Source organism: Sarcophilus harrisii, chromosome 4, assembly GCF_902635505.1.
Source record: "Sarcophilus harrisii chromosome 4, mSarHar1.11, whole genome shotgun sequence".
Taxonomy (NCBI): domain Eukaryota; kingdom Metazoa; phylum Chordata; class Mammalia; order Dasyuromorphia; family Dasyuridae; genus Sarcophilus; species Sarcophilus harrisii.
Genome location: NC_045429.1, coordinates 194,492,810 through 194,512,380, shown reverse-complemented (window position 1 = coordinate 194,512,380; position 19,571 = coordinate 194,492,810). Strand labels below are relative to the sequence as shown.

The 19,571-nt window shown below is 36.9% G+C and overlaps 1 protein-coding gene across 2 annotated transcripts in view; it reads left to right on the top strand.

Moving 5' to 3' along the window:
• Nucleotides 1-914: 914 nt before the first annotated feature.
• SOBP (sine oculis binding protein homolog) overlaps nt 915-19,571 on the top strand; it is a 222,378-nt gene continuing 203,721 nt past the window's right edge. For both annotated transcript variants that reach the window (XM_031964460.1, XM_031964459.1), the window contains exon 1: nt 915-1,358. In XM_031964460.1, the coding sequence (XP_031820320.1) occupies nt 1,263-1,358 (96 nt within the window). In that variant the 5' untranslated portion in view covers nt 915-1,262. The remainder of the gene's footprint in view (nt 1,359-19,571) is intronic.

The following is a 19,571-nucleotide window of genomic DNA, read 5'->3' as shown; positions in this document are numbered from 1 at the left end:
CCAGCAGACGGGGATCCCTCTTTCCACTAGCCCATTTCCCTACCTTTCTCTCCTCGCCCCCTCCCCAGTCACCCCCTCCTAAATTTCCAACAGCAGCCTTTAGGACTGACGCCTCCAGTGAGATCTTGGGGGATTCTAATCCCCACCCTAATAAATATAAAATAGATATTTAGTTACACACATTGCAAGAGAGCAGCGATATGGTAGAAAGGCACTGAGGAGGATGAGGAGGGCAGGGGATAGGGAGGCAGAAAGAAAACAAGGAGGAAGAAGAGGAGGAGTAGGCGGCAGGAGTGAGGTGGGCCGCCTCCTGCCAGTCCCTGCAGAGGATGAATGGCCAAGTCTAAGAAGCCCCCGCAGCCCGAGCCAGAGCGGAGCGGAGGAGCATCCGCGTCTTCAGTGACGGCGGAAGCCCCGCCCGCTCCCTGAGCCGGGGGGCTGTCCTAGCGCCCCCACCTTTTTTTTTCCCCTTCCGAATTTCGCCCCCCCAACCCATTCCCTTTCCTTCCCCTACTCCCCCTCCCTCTCTCCCCACCCCGCCCCCTGTTCACTGAAGGCACTGGGCTCTCTGGCTGGCGCGCTCTTCTGCCAAGCACACACTAGAGACACACTCACACACGCGCGCACACACACACGCACGCGCGCCCGGGCGCGCGCGTACACACGCATAGAACCCACATCCACGCACACAGAGCAGCTCGCTCTCGCTTTCTCAGTCTCCCTCTCTGGCCTCTGTCCCCCTTCTCCCATGCAGACAGACAGAGAGACGGAACATGGCTGACGACTCCACAGGGCATCGAGGATGCAGCCCGGTGGCGGCGGCTGCAGCGGCGGCAGCAGCAGCAACAGTGGTGGCAGGGACGGCAGCAGCAGCAACAGCGGTGGCGGCGGCAGCAGCAGCAGCAGCGGCAACAGCAGCAGCGGCAGCAGCAGCAGCTACAGCAGCAGCAGCGGCAGCGGCAGCAGAGGCGGCTCCGGCTCCGGCGGCTGCATCATCGGCATCCCTCAGACTACCAGAGCTCCCTTTCCCTCTGACAGTCACTGACGTCTATTGCCGCTAGAAGAGTTCCCGCTCCCCTAGCTCTTGAATCCCCCTTTCCTACCTCGGTACCTCTGCCTCTTCCTTCTCCTCCTCTTCCCCCTCCTCCTCCTCTTCCTTCACCGCCACCGGCAGCACCGGCGGCCGCCGCGGCCGAGGCACCCAGGCAGGCGGCGGCGGCGGGAGCAGCCATTTCATCACCCCAGAAACCAGACACAAAAACATGGCAGAAATGGAGAAAGAAGGGAGACCTCCCGAAAATAAAAGGAGCAGGAAACCGGCTCACCCTGTGAAAAGGGAGATCAATGAGGAAATGAAGGTATTTATAATCCCCACTGGCTGGGTAAAGCTTTCTTTCTTTCTTTCTTCTTCTTCTTCTTCTTCTTCTTCTTCTTCTTCTTTTTTTCTTTTGCTACCCTCCACCCCCTTTTGCAGTTGCATGGATTTTTTTTTTTTTTTTAAGGGATCGCTTGTCAATTTCTGTAGGATGCACTCAATGTCTCAGCTCCGCCTCCCGGGTGGAAAATAAGGGCTAACTCCCAGCCTTCAATCCTGCAAATCGACTTCTTTGACTGACAGAGCGAGGGAGAGGAAAAGGAAGAGAGAGAAGAGAGGGGGAAAGAGAGAGTGAGAGAGAGAGAGAAAGAGGAAAGAGAAGATCACTTACACACAATACTTAGTCTAATAAAACCCAGTGAGTTACGGAGACATCCAGGAAAGGAGGAGGGGAATAGGGGACGGGTGGGGCATAAAGAAAGCTTGACTAATCGTTTGTGCAGTTCTTTCTGATAAAACCTTTCTCCCAGTGAACCCTCTAAAGTTAGGGAGCTGCGATGGGGCAGGCACCTCTGGAAAAGCGCTATCTTTCGCCTTCCTCTTTTGCTCCTTTCCTCTCCCACCCCCTTTTTAATAGCCAGCTGCAACGGTATAATTAAATTGTCAAACTGAAATGTTATGGATTGAACCGCACATAATTTTTGTGCTACACGAAGGGACTCCCCTCTTTCCCTGTTCTTTCTCTCCCCCCCGCCCCTTTTCTTTCACTCCATTTCTACCCCACCTCCTTTTTTTTGCTTCCCCCCCTTACATGCTTCACTTCACAGTTAATCAAACCCGAGTAAGTCCTGTTGAAAGAAAGCTGTCTGAAGGGGCTGTTTTTGACAGCAGTGTATTTATTGTTCAGAGGGGGGTAGCCCCGGTGTCCTATCTGATATAAAGACCTGCCAGTCCAGCTGTGTTCCAGAGGAGGTTGTGCAGGAGGTTGGCACTCCAGATGTTCAGATTCTAGCGGTTGCACAAGAACACAGCTCAGGACATTTTTTTTTTTTTTTCCATGAGGTTGCAGCTTTTGGCTAGATGAGAGTTTTTTCTCTGTTGACTTTACACGTCTGTTCTGGTGTTGCTTCCCCTCCCCCCTTCCTTTGGTCTGTTTTTTTTTTTTCTTATGACTCACAAACAGGTAATAGGTATTACAGAATTTAATTTCCAGTCTTTTGAGTCGGCTAGGGTATAGCTTGCATAGAATATTTTAAACTGGCCCATTTGGTCACTTCTTAAAAATCCCGTAATTCACCTTGTTAAACCAGATGCTTAAGTTTATGTTTGAAAGACCCAACGAAAAGAAACTAGTATTCTATTATGACAAACTTGGAATATTTTAATTTTTTTATCATCCCCCTAAATTTTATTACATTTTCCTTGCTGCTCAAGAATAGTAGGCACCTGGTTGCTTGTATGTGTATAATGAATATCCCATACATATGTGCTTGTTGTTTGCATGATGTCTGGTCTCCTCTTTCTTTTCTGTCTGAAACGTCAGTACCCATCTGGATTTTGATGCTAGTATTTTCTTCATCTGTGGGTGAGGGACATAGTGTCTAGAAAGGTGAGAAATGGATATATAGAAGGGAATAAGGATGTGGTTGGGACATAATAAGGGAAAATTGGAAATTGATATTTTTTATGGAAATCACCAATGATTGTAAGAATGGACAGTTGATTCTTTGAAAGATGGGAGGAAGTTGGTGCTTTTTGATGGGGCTTTCAGGAACCAGATACCCCATAGTAAATAAGACTGCCACTCTAATTCCATCTCCATCTCTTCTTGGCCTAATTTCCAGATTTCTTTTTCCAGTTCATATTATATTGAGAATAGCAGAGTGAGAGGTGAAGAGCTCTGTAGCTGTAGATCACACTATGCCCTGCCCCTTTAAAACATTTTTCAATGTGATCTATATAGATTGCAGCTTTTAAGTTTCATAGGTTCTAGAATTACAAATTAGCTAATTTTAATCAAAACATGTGAAATGTTATCCTGGCTGGATATAAAGGCTGACTGTGCTGGATCCTCTGGATTTGTTTTGTTTACTTTGGCTACAGGCACACTCAGCGGTTTGGGAGATAGTTGTTCTTCTACAGTATAACAGATGTTTGTCTGAACTAGTGAGGAAGAAACAAAAACAACATTGTGTGAAGGGGGAAAATTACACAATTTTTAACTAATGCTTTAGGACTAAGCACTGGAATTAACCTTGGTGCACAGAATTTTCTTTTATTTTTTAAATCATTGCTAGCTGAAACTACAGACCGCAAGATTAATAAATTGATAGAAAGTCGTCAGATGAAATAATTTTATTGCCTTCAAGATCTGCATTTTTCTCTTTGATCTGGAATAACATAAATGATCTTTGGGTGAAGTTTTTATGCCCTCTCTATCAATCATATCAGTTAGCCATGAAATCTCATTTCAAATGGGATTGTTTAATACTTACCCCTCCAATATAACAAGTTAACCTCATAGAGGGTAGAAGTATTATTTATCCTTTCTGATATGACTGCTTTTAATAAAAACCCACGGGAAGGCTTTTTTTTTAGAGCCCCCATAAACCTAAAGAAGACTGGAGTAACATAACAAATTGGTTATACTGTATAAATATGTGCAACAAAATGTCACGGAGAACACAATGTGCCCTTGTGGAGTTTCATATCTGTAATACTCAAGCTGCCTGACTGTGTTTCCCTTCATCTGAACTGCTTTCATCTGGACCAGTGTAAAATAAGCTCTGGTAAGTAATCACGGCAGAGCAGAAAGAAAGGAATGTATACAGCAGTAGACAGCCTAAGCTGTAAAAACTGTAACCCGAGCACCCACAGTGGATCAGATATCAAGGCTTTAAGGTAGGGGAAATGAAAGAGGGAAAGACGAGAGAGGGAATGGAAAAGTCAGCTTGGAAAGTGAAGGATCAGGAGTAGGGCCCCCTTAGGGAAATTTGGCTCAGGGATTAGGGAATTTTATCGTGGTGTACAGTGACCTACTCAGGTTTCAGGCCTCACTGGATCAAGTTGCTTCCCTTTGCGGGCAGAAAGAAAAAGGACTGGTGTGTATGTGATTTTTTTCCCCCTTCGGGTAATAAAAAGACTATTGGTACAAGTGTCTATTTTAAGTACAGCAAATGCAAGGCACTGTGAATGAGCAACGAAATTACCTCATCACAGAGACTTCCTTCAAGATCTTCTGTTTGATATAGTCATATATTTGTTTGAGGATGGCTAAAGAAGACAAACAGAATCTGAGGTTTTCACATGACACCAGCAATGTCACTAACAGCCTGGCTTTAATATGGCTAGGAGCTAATGGTGGTCGCTGTTTCATTATATCAGATATTAAGTTACATTTTCCTTATCACTAAACTAATGTACATGACAGTTGTAACAAATTTAAATTTGATACAATACAATTTTGTGTGCAAAAAGCACATGACTGCAGTTTCTTTCTGCTGTACTTTGATGGAAATACATTCAAACAGAAATGTTTATTTCACTGTAACCTTTACAGTGTTTCATTCTTTATCTTTGGTTTCCATTCTTTCTCCCTTTCATCTTCTTCTTGTATTTTTATGCTCATTATTTAAAAAAAGTGAATTCAGGTTACTTGTCATTGATATACCTTGTTTAAATGTTTTCTAGAAGAGAGGAAAATTTAAAAAAGGATTACTCTGTGATCATACCTCATATTTACTTGTATAGTAAGTTTATCAAGTACTTTTGTATGTATTTTCTGATTTGAGTTTCATAATAACCCTGTGGGGCAAGTAGAGTCAATATCTTCACTTAACAAATGAAGAAATTGAGATACAGAGAAATGGCACATGATCACATAGCTAGTGAATGGAAAAGCAGGGATTCTAACTTACCCAGAATTTTCTCATTCTAAACCTGGTGCTTTTTTTTATTGAGGCTACTTACTTGGCTACTTCTGAAATATTGAGATCACCTCAAATATTGCTTCATGCTAACAAGAAGCATGTTCTCACATGCTTCTTGTAAAATTGGGATATTTGTTTATAGGGATATCTGACACATTTAAGGACTGGTTAGAGTTTAGTAGCTTACTCTGAATATATATGTATTATATGTGTATATGTACATATATATATATATATATATATATAAACCACTTTCTTCAAAAATCTATCAGTATACATGTACTTTTATTTATTATAAAAACAATATTGCATACATATGCATGTGGCAGTATGTATGTATCTACACACAGAGTGTCCCCAAAGGTTTAGCAAATTGCATGAAGACTTTTAGGACATCCGGGTGTACATAACAACTAAAGAATGCTATCAGCTGGTTGTATAGAATTCATGAAACACTTGACTGTGAACCATGGTTGCTACACATCCACATCACTCAAACTGTCCAATAGATGATTAGATTGATTAGGTCAGATTTTCATCCAATGGAACATTTTTTTTAGGGGAAAAGACTAAAAATGATTAGATCTTATGCCTTGCCCTGGAAAGTCTCCTACAAAACTAATTGATACAATTGCAATGTTTGACTTATTTATCAATTGCAAAACTACAGATTAATCCGTGTTAAAATTTCAGAGGGTTGTCTCTTGTGCCCAAAGAGTTTGCTGTCTATAAATATTCTCAGTAAGTTATTTGTATCTAAAATTGGGCTTCATTCCTGATGCCTTAAGACAAGTCCATCTGTTAGGGTTTAGTTGTAAACTCATCAGAAGGTTCTCCAGTTTGGGTTCTAACATTCCCATTTTGGTATTGAAAGAAGGAGCTGTAAAAACCTTAATATAGAGATGATAGCTTGTGGATAGAATGCCCTTGGTTGGTTTGTATCTTTTGAAAGGGGCAAGGGAAATAAGAGTGGGGGAAATTAAAGTGATTACAAGTTTAAAAACCACTTACAAGTAATGATAAAATGATCATATTAAAGATCATAGAAACATAGAACATATTAAAAACCATAGAAACCATGTCCTAGTCTCAGACCCAGACCTTTTTTTTGGTGATATCTGGAAAATGTAATGGATTCTGCAATAGCTTAATCCAAAATTTCAACTAGGATAGTAGACACCTTTTGTCAATCTTCCTGAAATAAGCAGTAGCCTGAGTATGTAATCATATGATGCATAGCAAAGTGAAGTCATATCCTAGAATTCAAGACCTGGTTGTAGTACGTTGCCATAAACTCATAGATTGCCATATATAAATCCCCTTTACGCTATTGAAACACCTTAGCTATATCACATGAAGACTCAGTTCAGTTCAGTTCAATCTCATTCAACAAGCATTTATCAGTTCCTTTTCTGAGTTAGATATTGTGCTTCTGGGTGGTGAGGTATGGAGAGGTAGTCAAAGACAAAAATGAAATAGTCCTTCCATCTAAGGTGCTTAAATTTTATTGAATGTAGATCAGTCAAAGGTGGCAATACTAGGAAGATACAGGATCCTACAATTTTAGTGGAAGAGATATAGTGAGGCAAATGTACATATATATATATGGCTTCATTCATATTGGGGATTCTCAGACAAATTTCCATTTCTGTCTAAGTTTAATGGTGGGCACATTCTGAGGTGTGGTGTGGATGTCTAAGCTTCATCCAACTTGTGGGTCCCAGAGACAAGGAAATGGAAAGGAACCACTCTACTTCCTCCAAAATCTGAAATAAACATTTGAACTAAAAGAAAATGAGTCTGACAGACTCGTTCCTTTCTGCGTTTCCTGCCTTGGAGTTTGCCAAGCATTGCTCTGAGGAGCCAAGCCTTGCTCCCCTTGTGTGAAAGGCTCATAGAAAAGAGGAGGTAACATAGCTTTTTTTTTCCTTCAGCAAAAAGGAGGGAGAGAGAGAAAAACAAGCCCTGAAAAAGGACACACATGTCAATGAACACCAGAGAGTTTTTAAATGGAAGGGGGCACAGGGGAAAATCCTATCATATTAGAAAAGTCATACTTCTCTTGTGCTCAAATGAAATGTATCCTTTACTGAGAGCCTTTGTCATTTGATGGAAATATTTTTCTTTAGATGTCTAATATCAGCAGTAATATTAATACACAAAGGTAGATTATAAAAACACAAAATATAAACATTTGCACTGCAGAATGGCAAACTAGTTACACATGCAATTTCAATCTAATGAGTATTGAAGTTCATTTGCTGAAAGAAATGAGACTTTGTAAGATAATATGAAGAAAAAATAAATTATGCTAATTTGAAATGCTAAATAAACAATATCTAGGAAAACAGAGATGAAGAAGAAGGGGACCAAAGGAGGTCAGAAAGATATCCTGAACACATATTTTAGGATCTGAAGACGGATGGGTATTAATATCTCTTACATAACCAAAGATCTGGAATTCTGCACCACTTTAAGTCCAAGGGTTTTTGGCAAGGACAGGAGAATAATGTAGCAAATCTTTGTGATTTTGAGTACAGTCCAGCAGCTGTGTGTGAGAGAGCTCACAGCTGTATACAGCTGCACACCTGCCATTCTGGCTACAGAATTACCAAGAGGCTCTGCTTTTAGTTTCACAGAATTTATTTGACCCTTTCAGGACATTTGAATGCACAAACAGCATATCAAAGCTTAGGAGAGATGACTGTCTGCTACATATCACAGCAAAATAGTTGAAGATGCAGTAAACCTTTCTTTCATTCAAGAAGCATATATTAAGCACCTAGTGTGTATTTTACCTTTTGGGCAAATTATTTCATCTTTCTATATGTTAGTTTCTTTATCTGTAAAGTGAGAGTGTTGTACTGGATAGCTTTGGAGTTGGATGGTCCTTTACAACCTTTTACCTATAAACTTAAGGCCACAGATAAAGGAGACCTTATTCTCTGTAAGAATCAATTTTATAATTAGAATTTCAGGATACCAATATCAAGCTCACTCAAACCAGGTATCTGAGAGAGCAAGAGAATATGCTCCCCCTTTTTTTTGTTTGCATTTCAGACCCAAGTTGTTTTTTATTAGCATGACAATATATGGAGCTTTAACATCATTATTTTAACACCTTCACATTCTTTGTTATAATAATGATTCCAGTAAAGACAATTAAGATGCCATAATCATATTTGAAAAGATTTTGGACCTCAAAGGGCTTCTCTCTCTGGGAGGCAATCTCAGTTAAGAGGCTTGCTCAGGGTCACACAACTATTAATTGTCTGAAGTCAAATTTGACTTTTGGTCTGTTGCTCTCTCCACTGTACTACCTAGCTGCCCCCTCAAAGGGCTTCTCATTGAAAAGTCCCACTCAAGGTAAAAGCAATAAGGATAGTGTCCAAAGTTAACATTTCTATGGAGAAACTACTTCTTTCTTGACTTATTTTTCCTTAGAACAGACTCTCGCCAATTTTATTAGAAGTTTCACTGTCTAGTAAAGTGAAAACTGAAACATGAAACAAAATGAAACCTCAACTGATTTATTTTTCACTGTCTAAAATTTTCTAATGGCATATTCTCATTTTGGGCAACAGCATTATCAAATATAAATAAAGAAACCACTGAACAAGATTTGAGAGGGTTTGCATAGACTGGGGACCAGAGCTTTGCCTGAGAATGCAGTCAGAAACTCTAATCTAGTTCAATTACTAATTCACTCTGAAACTTTAGACAAGCTTCTTAATCCCTTTTGCATATTCAGTTACTTCACCTCTAATGGTAGGTCAAATAGTACCTGACAAAAAAACTGTCATCAGTGTCAATCCTTAGAAATGGAAGTTGAGGAGGAGACATGAGATTTTCAAACAAGACTGGTTAGTAGAATTCTGGATTTGAAATGAGAAGTGGGTTTGAAACCTACTTCAGACACATGTGTGGTTATGGGTATGTCACTTAATCTCTAAGTCTACTAGCTGCATTATACTGGATATGGCACAAACTCTGAGGGCCTCAATTTCTTCAAATCTTTACAAAAAGAATAATATATGTGGAACAATGCATAAAGCACAAAGCCAGAAGTCAGGAAGATTCATATTCCTAAATTCAAATGTGATTTCATTCACTTACTAGTTGTGTGACTCTGTTAAATCATTTAATCCTGTTTGCCTCAGTTTCCTCATCTGTCAAATGAGCTGGAGAAAGAAATGGTAAACTACTTTAGTACCTTTGTCAAGAAAAACCCAAATGGAATTGTTAAAAGTTGCACAACTGCACAACAATAGTATTTTCACTAGCTATCTTGCAAGGTTGTTATAGATGAAGCACTTCATAAATTTTAAAGTATTATAGAATTGAATTATTATTTTATTTTGAAAAACTTATTACATTCATCTTGTGTTGAGATTTTTTAGTTGCACTCAGTTCTATCTTAATTCAATTTGTGATATTTTTACTATTTTTATTTCTATCCATTTTGTTTTGTCTTTCAAAAAATTGTAGTTTTGATTTCTAGTGCTTCTGTGGACATAGTTTGACTTTTCTTTTGGCATTTTTGTCCCTGACTTTTACAATTTATAATATTGCTTCATTTCTTAATTTTTCTTTTGTTTGCTCATTTCTTTGAATTTTTTCCCCCTAAAAACATTTATAATTTCTGTTTTTTTGTTTTTGTTTTTGTTTTTGTTTTTTTTTACTTCTTATTGGTATTTTTTTGGTATGGTTTTTGAGAACAATATTGAAAAGCTAGGCTCTCTTGTGATGTGAAATCTGATCAACTTCCAGGAAGTTGTCCATTATCATATTATAGATACAATTTTAATTGGCAGTCACAGTTACATTTTTCCTGCCTCTTAAATTGTGCAGGATTGTGAGTTTCTTTTCTTTTTAAACAGTTACAAATTGTGTTTCATATACAGTAAATGTTCTGAAGTTATATTTTGTAGCCCATGGCTCCTCTTTATCCTTATTGACACATAGGAATTTCTGATTTTCTATATGTTTGAGGTTACCCCTAGTCCAAACCCCAAAAGACCTCCTCTGAGTTTTGTTAGAAATTACATTTTATTGCTCTTTGAGAAACCATTTAAATTTGTTGCCAAGTTTTATTTGTCTCAATAGAAAGCATGCTCTTTGATGATAGCAACTTTCTTACTTTTATATCTGTTTCTCCAGCACCTCTCACATTCTAGGCACTTAATAACTGTTCACAGATTGTTTGAAAGTGCTATACTAGAAATTGTAGGGAATAAAAATAATTATAATGTATTTGTCATCAACTGGCTGGGGAGACTGACATTACAATTGAATTGAGTTGAAGAGGGGAGAGGATAGAAGGAGGAAAAGAGATTGCATTTGTTCTTGATTAAGATGAAGATCAGAGATATGAATAAGAATAAAAAATTCTCTATTCTATTTTATAGGTTTTAATATTGAAAAATATTAATGCAAAGGGGTAGGTATATCAGACATGATTGGAAAAGACAACTTATTTTTGATTGTTTCAGTGCTGTCTGCCCTTATGTTCTTACAACACTTCAATGCTTACAAAATGAATAATTAAATTTAATAGCCATTCATTAATTATGATGTAGCAGTGTAAACCCTGGGTTTCGATCCTGGTTTGAATCCCATTCTGCGATTACTGGTGTGATTTTGGATAAATTGCAACATTTCTGGGCCTAAAATTAAATCACCTTGAAGATCACTTTAGGTTCTAAATCTATAATTATTTCATATTTAGCCCTTATAGTAGGGGGGAACTCTAGAGTAGATATACAATCTAGGTTAGTGGTAATGGATCAAAGTGATAATGGGTATCAGGAAAATGTGTTCTTAGATGTGTGCTCAAATCTGATCTTATTTATTAACTGGATGACACTGGGCAAGGCACTTCACCTTTATCTGCCTTAGTTTTCCCATCTGTAAAATTTAAGATAATAATAACACCTACTTCTCGGGGTTGATGTAAGGATCAAATGGGATAATATTCCTAAAGTACTTTGCAAACCTTAGGGCACAGTATAAATGCTTTTACTGTCTTTGTTCAATTATTTTTAGTCATGTTTGATTCCTTGAGAGCCCATTTTAGAGTTTTCATGGTAAAGATATTGCAGTGGCTTGCTGTTTTCTTCTCCAGGTCATTTTTACAAATGGGGAAACTAAGGCTAACAGGGATTAAGTGACTTGCCTAGAGACACACAGTAAGTGTCAGATCAGATTTGAATTCTGGAAAATGAGTCTTCCTTACTTTAGGACCAGCACTCTACCACGCCACCTAGCTGTCCCTCATGTAAGTACTAGGTATTATACAAAATTTAGATGAGACATCTCAAGGAGTCTCCTTTCATATTATTTGTATATTTTCTATATTACTCCTCTTCACATAATAGGAGTTTTTCTGTTTCACATTTTTCCCTTTCATGCATTCTACATTCAAGTCACAGTAGGATTCTAGTTATTCTTCAAACACCTACAATTTGTTACCTGTGTCTTCATGTAGAATATTTTTCTTGACTTATGCCAGAAATATATTTCTCCTCAGCCTTATTTATTGAAATACTTTTCTTCCTTTGAGGCCTAGCTCAGATGTTGCATGGTCCATGAATACTTGTTTTATTCCCTCCAGCTGAAAGTTCTGTCTTTCTTCACAGACTTCCCTTAAGCACTTTGGGTGTACCTTTGCTCTTTAACAATTTATCTTGAGTCATTCTTCTTTGGGTACACGCTGTGTATCCTTTACAACCTCCCTCCTAATCATATTGTAAGTTCCTTGGGAGCAGATAGTATTATCTTTCATCCTCATATCTTCAATGTCTAGCACAGTACTTTGCACACATTAGGTGCTTAATAAATGTTTTTAATCAGCATTAATAAATGCTATATATACATCATACATGTATTTATGTGGGGCTTTTTTGCCTTTTTTTTTTTTTTTTGCTTTTTGCTAAGGCAATTGGGGTTAAGTGACTTGCTTGCCCAGGGTCACACAGCTAAGCAGTGTTAAGTATCTGAGACCAGATTTGAACTCAGGTCCTTTTGACTTCAGGGCTGGTGCTCTATCTACTGCACCACCTAGCTGCCCCTATGTGGTTATTTAGTAAAATAACCAGTCTTGTCCAACTCTCTGTGATCCCAATGGGGGTTTTCTTGGCAAAGATACTAGAATAATTTGCTATTTTCTTCTCCAGTTCATTTTATAAATCAGGAAACTGAAGCAAACAGGGTTAACTGTCTTGCTCAGAGCCATACAATTATCAAGAATTTGAGGCCAATTTGAACCCAGGAGGATGAGTATTCCTGACTCTAGGCCCAGTGCTTTTATCCACTGTGACATCTATCTGCACTGATACAAACATTAGAGATATGAAAAGTAATATTTAGGTTTTCAATGAGATGACAGAAAACTAAGGGGAATTGATAAAGGAAGACATCCTGGAGGAGGTGTTGTCAAAAAAATGATGTTAATTAAATCTGACTTACTATGTACAAATCACTATGCTATGTATTGGAGATATAAAGATAAAAATAAAAGGTGTAGAGGACTTTCTGTATAAATACATAGAGGTAGAAGCTAAAATGTTGAATTCAAGAAATAATTAATGGTTTGGTTGGGTGGGAACATGAGTTCTTTCAAGGAAGTGATATTAAAGCTAGAAAGTTAAGCAGGAACCAGAGTATTGAAAGCATTAAATGCTGGACTGAAGATTTGTATTTAATATCAGAGACAATAGGAAGGTTTTGAGCATGGGAATGATTTGGTGAGATTAATCCTTAAGAAAAAGGTGATTTTGCCAGTTAAGTAGGTGATGTATTGGAGAGAATAGAGGAAGTCACTCAGGAGGTTGTCATCTTGAAGATTTATATATGCATTGCATATACATAAAGTGTTTTGAGATCAGTATTATTTTTAAATTGTTATACATTCTGAATTATTTACCAATATGGAAGGAAATGGTAGTATGCAAAATGTAAAATTAAATTATGCTGTGTTTTTGAAAGGATGTAGTATTTACATTTGTATATATGATATTTGGCATCCTGGAAATTAACTTTTTAAAAAAGAAACAAGAAAACTAATTAGTTATGAAAACCCAATACAAGAAGAACTGGATACCTGGGCATTTTTCTTACCAATATATTTTTTTCCTTATTGTTAAGGGTGTGCTAGTATAATTAACAACCAGCTTTTTAACAACAGCAACAACAAAACACTTTTAAAATTTGACCTGCATCATTAACATTTTCTCCATTTTCTTCTTAGGTCTACACAATGAACAAAACAATAAATTGAACCCAGATTTGTGAAATTTGCCAATTTCTGAAGTATATGTGCTCACAGGAAAAACTTTAACAATCAACCTTCATACTTCTTTAGACTTTTGCTTGATTTATTTTCTTTTAGAGTTTACCTGGAACTGGAGGAGGAGAAAGAAATCTGAATATAGTGTGTTTTGCATTTTTGAATTCCAAAATAAACAGATGGAATTATATCAACAAAGTCACAAATAAGATTATGTACCATATATATTGAGAATCCAATATTGTTAGCAAAGCAAGAACTTAATAGAATGGTACTAGGTATGAATAAAATTGAAAGCAAAATAAGTCCAATGACAGACATGCCCTAATTTGAGAATTAACTTTATGTCTATAATAACATTCTAGTGCTATTTGTCCTTTATAATATATCTTCGAATCTTTTAGTTACTAATTGATGAGAGAACATATTGTTGTTCAGTTGTTTTTCAGTCACGTCTGACTCTTTGTGACCCCATTTGGGGGTTTCTTGACAAAGATACTGGAGTGGTTTACCATTTTTTTTCTCTAGTTCATTATATGTTAGAAAACTGAGGCAAATGGGGTTAAGTGATTTGCCTGGGATCTGAAAATGGATTTAAACTCCAGACCCAGTAAACAGTCAACTAGATGCTGTAATAGAATAAAATAACAATATATATAAAGTATTTTTCAAAGCTTGAAACTCAGTGTAAATTTGAATTATTATGTATACCATTGTTATGGGCTAACCATTTGAACTGTGTTGGTACAGTGTGATACAATAAAATGACCCCCATGATAGAAGTTAAAAGACCTGGATTTTAGTCCTGACTTTGCCACTAAATTACTGTGACCTTTCATGCCAAGTTCTTTGAACTCTCTGAGCCTTAGGTTTTTATCTGAGGAAACCTAGTTCTACTTGCTCCGTGCTCCTCAAAGTTTATTGTGAGGATCAAATGTGATCATCATGAGAGTATATCTTTTAAAAATTAAAAGACAATTAGGAAGAAAGAAGGAAAGGAAGGAAGGAAAAAAGAAAAGATAGAAGGAAGGAAGGAATAAAGAAGGAAGAAAAGAAGGATGGATGGTAGGAAACATTTATTTAATATGGGTTAGATACAATGCTAAGTGGTTTAGGGAAGGGAGGGAGTAAACAAAGCACTTTACAAATATGTTATAATTTGCTATACAGATATAGAGTAGGATTATAATAGCTTTCTTTTAAAAAATATTTCTTTTCTGACACTGATACTTCAATGGATGTGTGATCTCATCAAGGTGGGACCTCCTCACTAATGGTGCTGATGCAACACATCTAAATCTCTTCATCCTGTATGATTCTTAGTGTCTTCCATGAATGTCTGTGCAATATGCTGATGGCCTACCAATGGATTACTTGGTGGATTCCAGTGGAGCACTTTAACCTGCCCAGTATTTTTGCTCTTGAATTCTTTGGTAGGCACTCTTCCTTTTCTGGTCATATATCTCTCCAACAATATCTTTTTATGACACTTTTCTGGAAAGATCATTGATAATAATATGTTGTAACGGTCTCATAATCCCCATGTCCCTCTTCCTTGCTCTTTGGTATTTTACAACTTTGATTGTTCAGAGATTGTAATATTCCATAGCTTATAGCCATACGTCACTGGGAAAATAAAATTTTCTATTATATATATGTATATATATTATTTCCCCCAATTATATGTTAAAATAAAATTTTTCACTTAAAAAACCATTTTGAGTTCCAAATTCTATCCCTCCTTTCCTTCCTCCCTCTCCCCTTCTTGATATGATAAAATGTTTATATACATGCAGTCACATAAAACATTGGAAGAATATTGATGTTAAAAAGATGAGGTTTTGCTTCAGGAAGAAACTCAGGATCATTAAAAGTACTGTGTGATTTCCTAAAGGCAATCTCACCTGTTCACTTACTTCCATTAAATTCTTGGCCCAGTTCATTTTCTGTCTTCAATGCCTGATGTGTGTTTGTGTGCGTGTGTGTGTGTGTGTGTGTGTGTGTGTGTTTATCTGATCCTGTTGCAGCAACATCACAAATTATATGTACATACATGCATATATATATATACTATACTGCAGCATCATGACAAATTATATGTATATGTATACATATTTATTAAATTTGTGATGATGCTGTGACAGATCAAATGAGCTCTATATGTTGTCCATCTATACAATATAGTTTGAACAATAGATATTCTTCATCCACTTCACTTTTCCTGCATTCATAGTGAGGTCAAATACTTTCAATTGATTTTGGATCTCATTGAGGAGATTCTGCAATGTTTTGGGGTTTAATGGAATATGAATAATGCCACCCTTAAACAGGAACATGTGGAGGATGTTAATGTGGATTTCATGCTTTCTTGAAAATTTCTTTATTGATATCTTTTGTTTTTACATTATTTACCTCTCCCACTGTTTCTCTCCTGCCATTTCCCTTTCCAGAGACCTATCCTTTAAGATAAAGAATGAAAAAGGAGGAAGAAAAACTTCAGTAAAACTAATCAATATATTAAAAAATCTTAACACATGCAGCATTCCATGCCTATGGTCCCTCACCTCTGTGAAGAAGTGGGACTAAGTGTTTTTACTTATCTTTTCACTGAGGCCAAACTTGGTCATTATACTTTTTCAGCATTTAATTTCAAGTGTTTTGTCATTATTTTTTTGATTTACTTTGTTGGATTGTACATATTGTTTTCCTAATTCTGCTTTGCAGCAATTCATATAAGTATTTCCATGTGTCTCTGCTTTCATTATATTTGTCATTTGTTACAGAATAGTAATATTCCATTACATTTATTTACCAACCAATGGCCATCTATTCTATTAACAATTCTTTGTTCCCACAAAAAATGCTGGTATAAATATTTTAGTGGGACCTTTCCTTTTGTCTCATCCTCCTCCTTGACACTAGCTTACAAATAGTATGGGGAATGTGTTTACCTGTTTTTATGCTCTATTTGATACAAAGAATCAGTTTGTCCAACAAAGCTATTTCTATTGTTATATCCTTCTAGAAATCTTGTATGATTTCAATATAAATGTGGACAGTACCATGTTAGAGGAGATTTTTCAAGGCAACATTTTGTCCTATTGAATCAAATGCTTTTATGTAGACAACAAAAAATAAACACAGTGGGATCTTGTGTTCTCTGGATCTTTCAGTTAATTCTATAACTGTGAAGTTGTGGTGTTTTATAGAATTCTGTTTGGAAAAGATTGTCTATTCCCTTTCCATAACTATCACAGATTTACTTGATGCATATATTGGTCTTCATAAATATTATTCTACTCTGTTTGGGGGATTTAAAAGCATTTGGAAAAGAATTTAAAATTCTAATACCAGTAGCCCTTTCTTATGTTTGGATTTTATCTTGTACAAGTGGAATCAGGGGACCTAGGGATGGGAACCTCAAGGGGAATCCAGAGGCAACAAAGAAAAGCTAAAGCCAAAGTGGCCATTGGACATCTTTGGGCTATGGTAGAGAAGGAATAATCATTCTTGCAGAAGCTATTCCATGGTCTGAGTATCCCAGCTTCTGTACTGGAGAAGATTAGATTTTTATCTCCTCCTTCAGAGTAGCAGTGACATGGGGCTGGAAGCCAATATCATTAAAATTAGGGCCACAAAGTGAGGCAGAATAATGTAGTGGATAGGGGACTGAACTTGAAGATAAGAAGAGCTGCATTCAAATATTATCTAAAACATTGGCTGTGTGATCCTGTACATATCATTTAATTTTTCAGTGCCTCAGTATCCTCATCTACAAAATGAGGGAGTTGGACTAGATGGCTCATAATTCTCTAAAGCTATGTTCCTATGTTCTCTGTGATAAATAGCGACATTTACTGGAGTATTCTAGACCAACTCACTTCCAAAAGCAGTAATCAAAAAGGCCACGGACAGGCATTTTACAGAGATGGTCAGCTTACTAAGGTACAGTAGAATAAACCAGTAGGATGGTTTATCCCCTCTCATGTTACATGGAAAGAGGCACCAATTAATGAGGATGAATGGGGCAGAGAAGTTTCTAATGCGAAAGATTCCAGGTACAGAAGGTTATGGAGAAGTGAAAGAAAACTAGAGAGGAGGACATGTTTAGGACAGAGATACTTTATTGCATGGAAGGCTTGACTTTTTGTATGAGAAGATTTTTTAAAATTACTCAAAGTGGAGGTAAGAAAGTAGGTGTATGGATCAATAATTATCAATTTTTTTCTGATTCATTTTTTCATGACAATTAAGTCCAAGATTTTCTCCCAGCATTTGTTATCCTCTGTTTCAGATATCCTGTGAATCAATCCATCTGAGCCTTCAGAATTATGGTCTCTTTGGTCTAATTCAGATAGGCATTTCCACATCCTTATAAAGTATGCTGGGATTAGATTTCTCAGAATAATTAGGAATTTCTTAAAGAGTTTATCATAAACACTTCCGATCCTAAGTAGCTATGGCATCTTTTAATTTCATAGAATTTTAGAGCTGGAAAGGATTTAAAAAGGTCATTTAATCATACCCTAGATCTTGTCACTACCCCAATCAAAAATCTTCAATGTCTTTTCATTGCCTTAGAGAGAAAGTAGAACTCAGCTGCCTGTCATTCAAAGACTTGCACAATCAGGCAATAGCCTACCTTTGCAGACCAATTTCTCACTACTTTCTTTCTTTTGAAGACACTCCAGATAAATTAGATTATTATGTTTCCTTGATATATAGCCCATGCTTTCCTGTCTTTGCATTTTGTTCCTTTTTCCTAGCGTTCCTTTCCCCAATTTCTACCTACTAAAACCTACCAGTTATTTGGGGTCAATTTCAAAAGCTATCTTCTCTGAAAAGCCTTCCTTCATTCCCCGTAAGCAGGTTTTAACAATCCTTCCTGTAAATCTCTATTGTTCTAACTTTTTATAACACATCAGAAGTCTTATGTCAAAATTATTTCTGTTTCCTCTGCTAAATGCTAAACTGACTGAAAGTAGAGATTATGTCTTATTTATTTGGGAGTAATCTTTCATAGCACCTAACATAGGATTCTGTACATCAGACATTATTTGTTGAATTAAAATTAATTGGATGTAAGCCACATAAAATAGAGAATTGTATGTATTATCGGGAAGTAAATTCTACAATCTTTCTTGGCACAATAACTTGTTTTTATTATTATTTGAGTGACAATTCCTTATGTCTGTATTCTAAATTCTCCTTTCTGTATTCTGTATTCTAAATCCTTTTTTCCCTAAATATAAACCCTAGAATATATCATATACCTGGTGATAGATAATTCCTAAAATACCTACCTCACATCATTGTTGTAAGGAAAATACTTTGTAAGCATAAAAATGATATATAAATGTGAGCTATTATTGTTATTTTACATGCTGAGTTTCAACCTTGAAAAGCAACAAATTACAAAAATGTACTTTGTTGCTTTGGTTCAGCTTAGTATCAGGCCCATACAGAACCCTCCTACTGAGGAAATGTGGAAGGTCTGGGTTTGGGTCTTCATTTTGTGCAAAATATCAGAGAATGATTACAATCCAGCTTCAATTCTATGTTCCTAGCTCATGTTGTTTTATCAAGCTTACTTTTTACTTCCAGATTTATGATTTTTATGTTGAAATATTTAGAGGTATGTGTTTGTATTATACGATATAAGGCAATATTCATATTTAAATACAAAGACCCATTTTCATTGACATTGTTAGGTCCCATCATCATGGACTGCATAGCTCTACCCAAAAGAGTAGGGAAGACCTACACAATTGGTAGAGCACTGTCATTGGACTCAGGAGGACCTAAGTTCAAATGTGACTTTAGACACAACACTTACTAGCCGTGTGACTTTGAGAGTTCACTTAACCCTGAATGTCTTGGAAAAAACATCGCCAAGTAACAAGCTCTTTATAAGAAGACTGTTTAATTCATTGTATTTGTATCCCTACTGCCTACCTCAATATACTCAACACTTGTTGATTGCTCAGTTGAGAACTCAAGTATTTTGCAATTCACCTCAAATCTAAGATTTTCTTCAGGG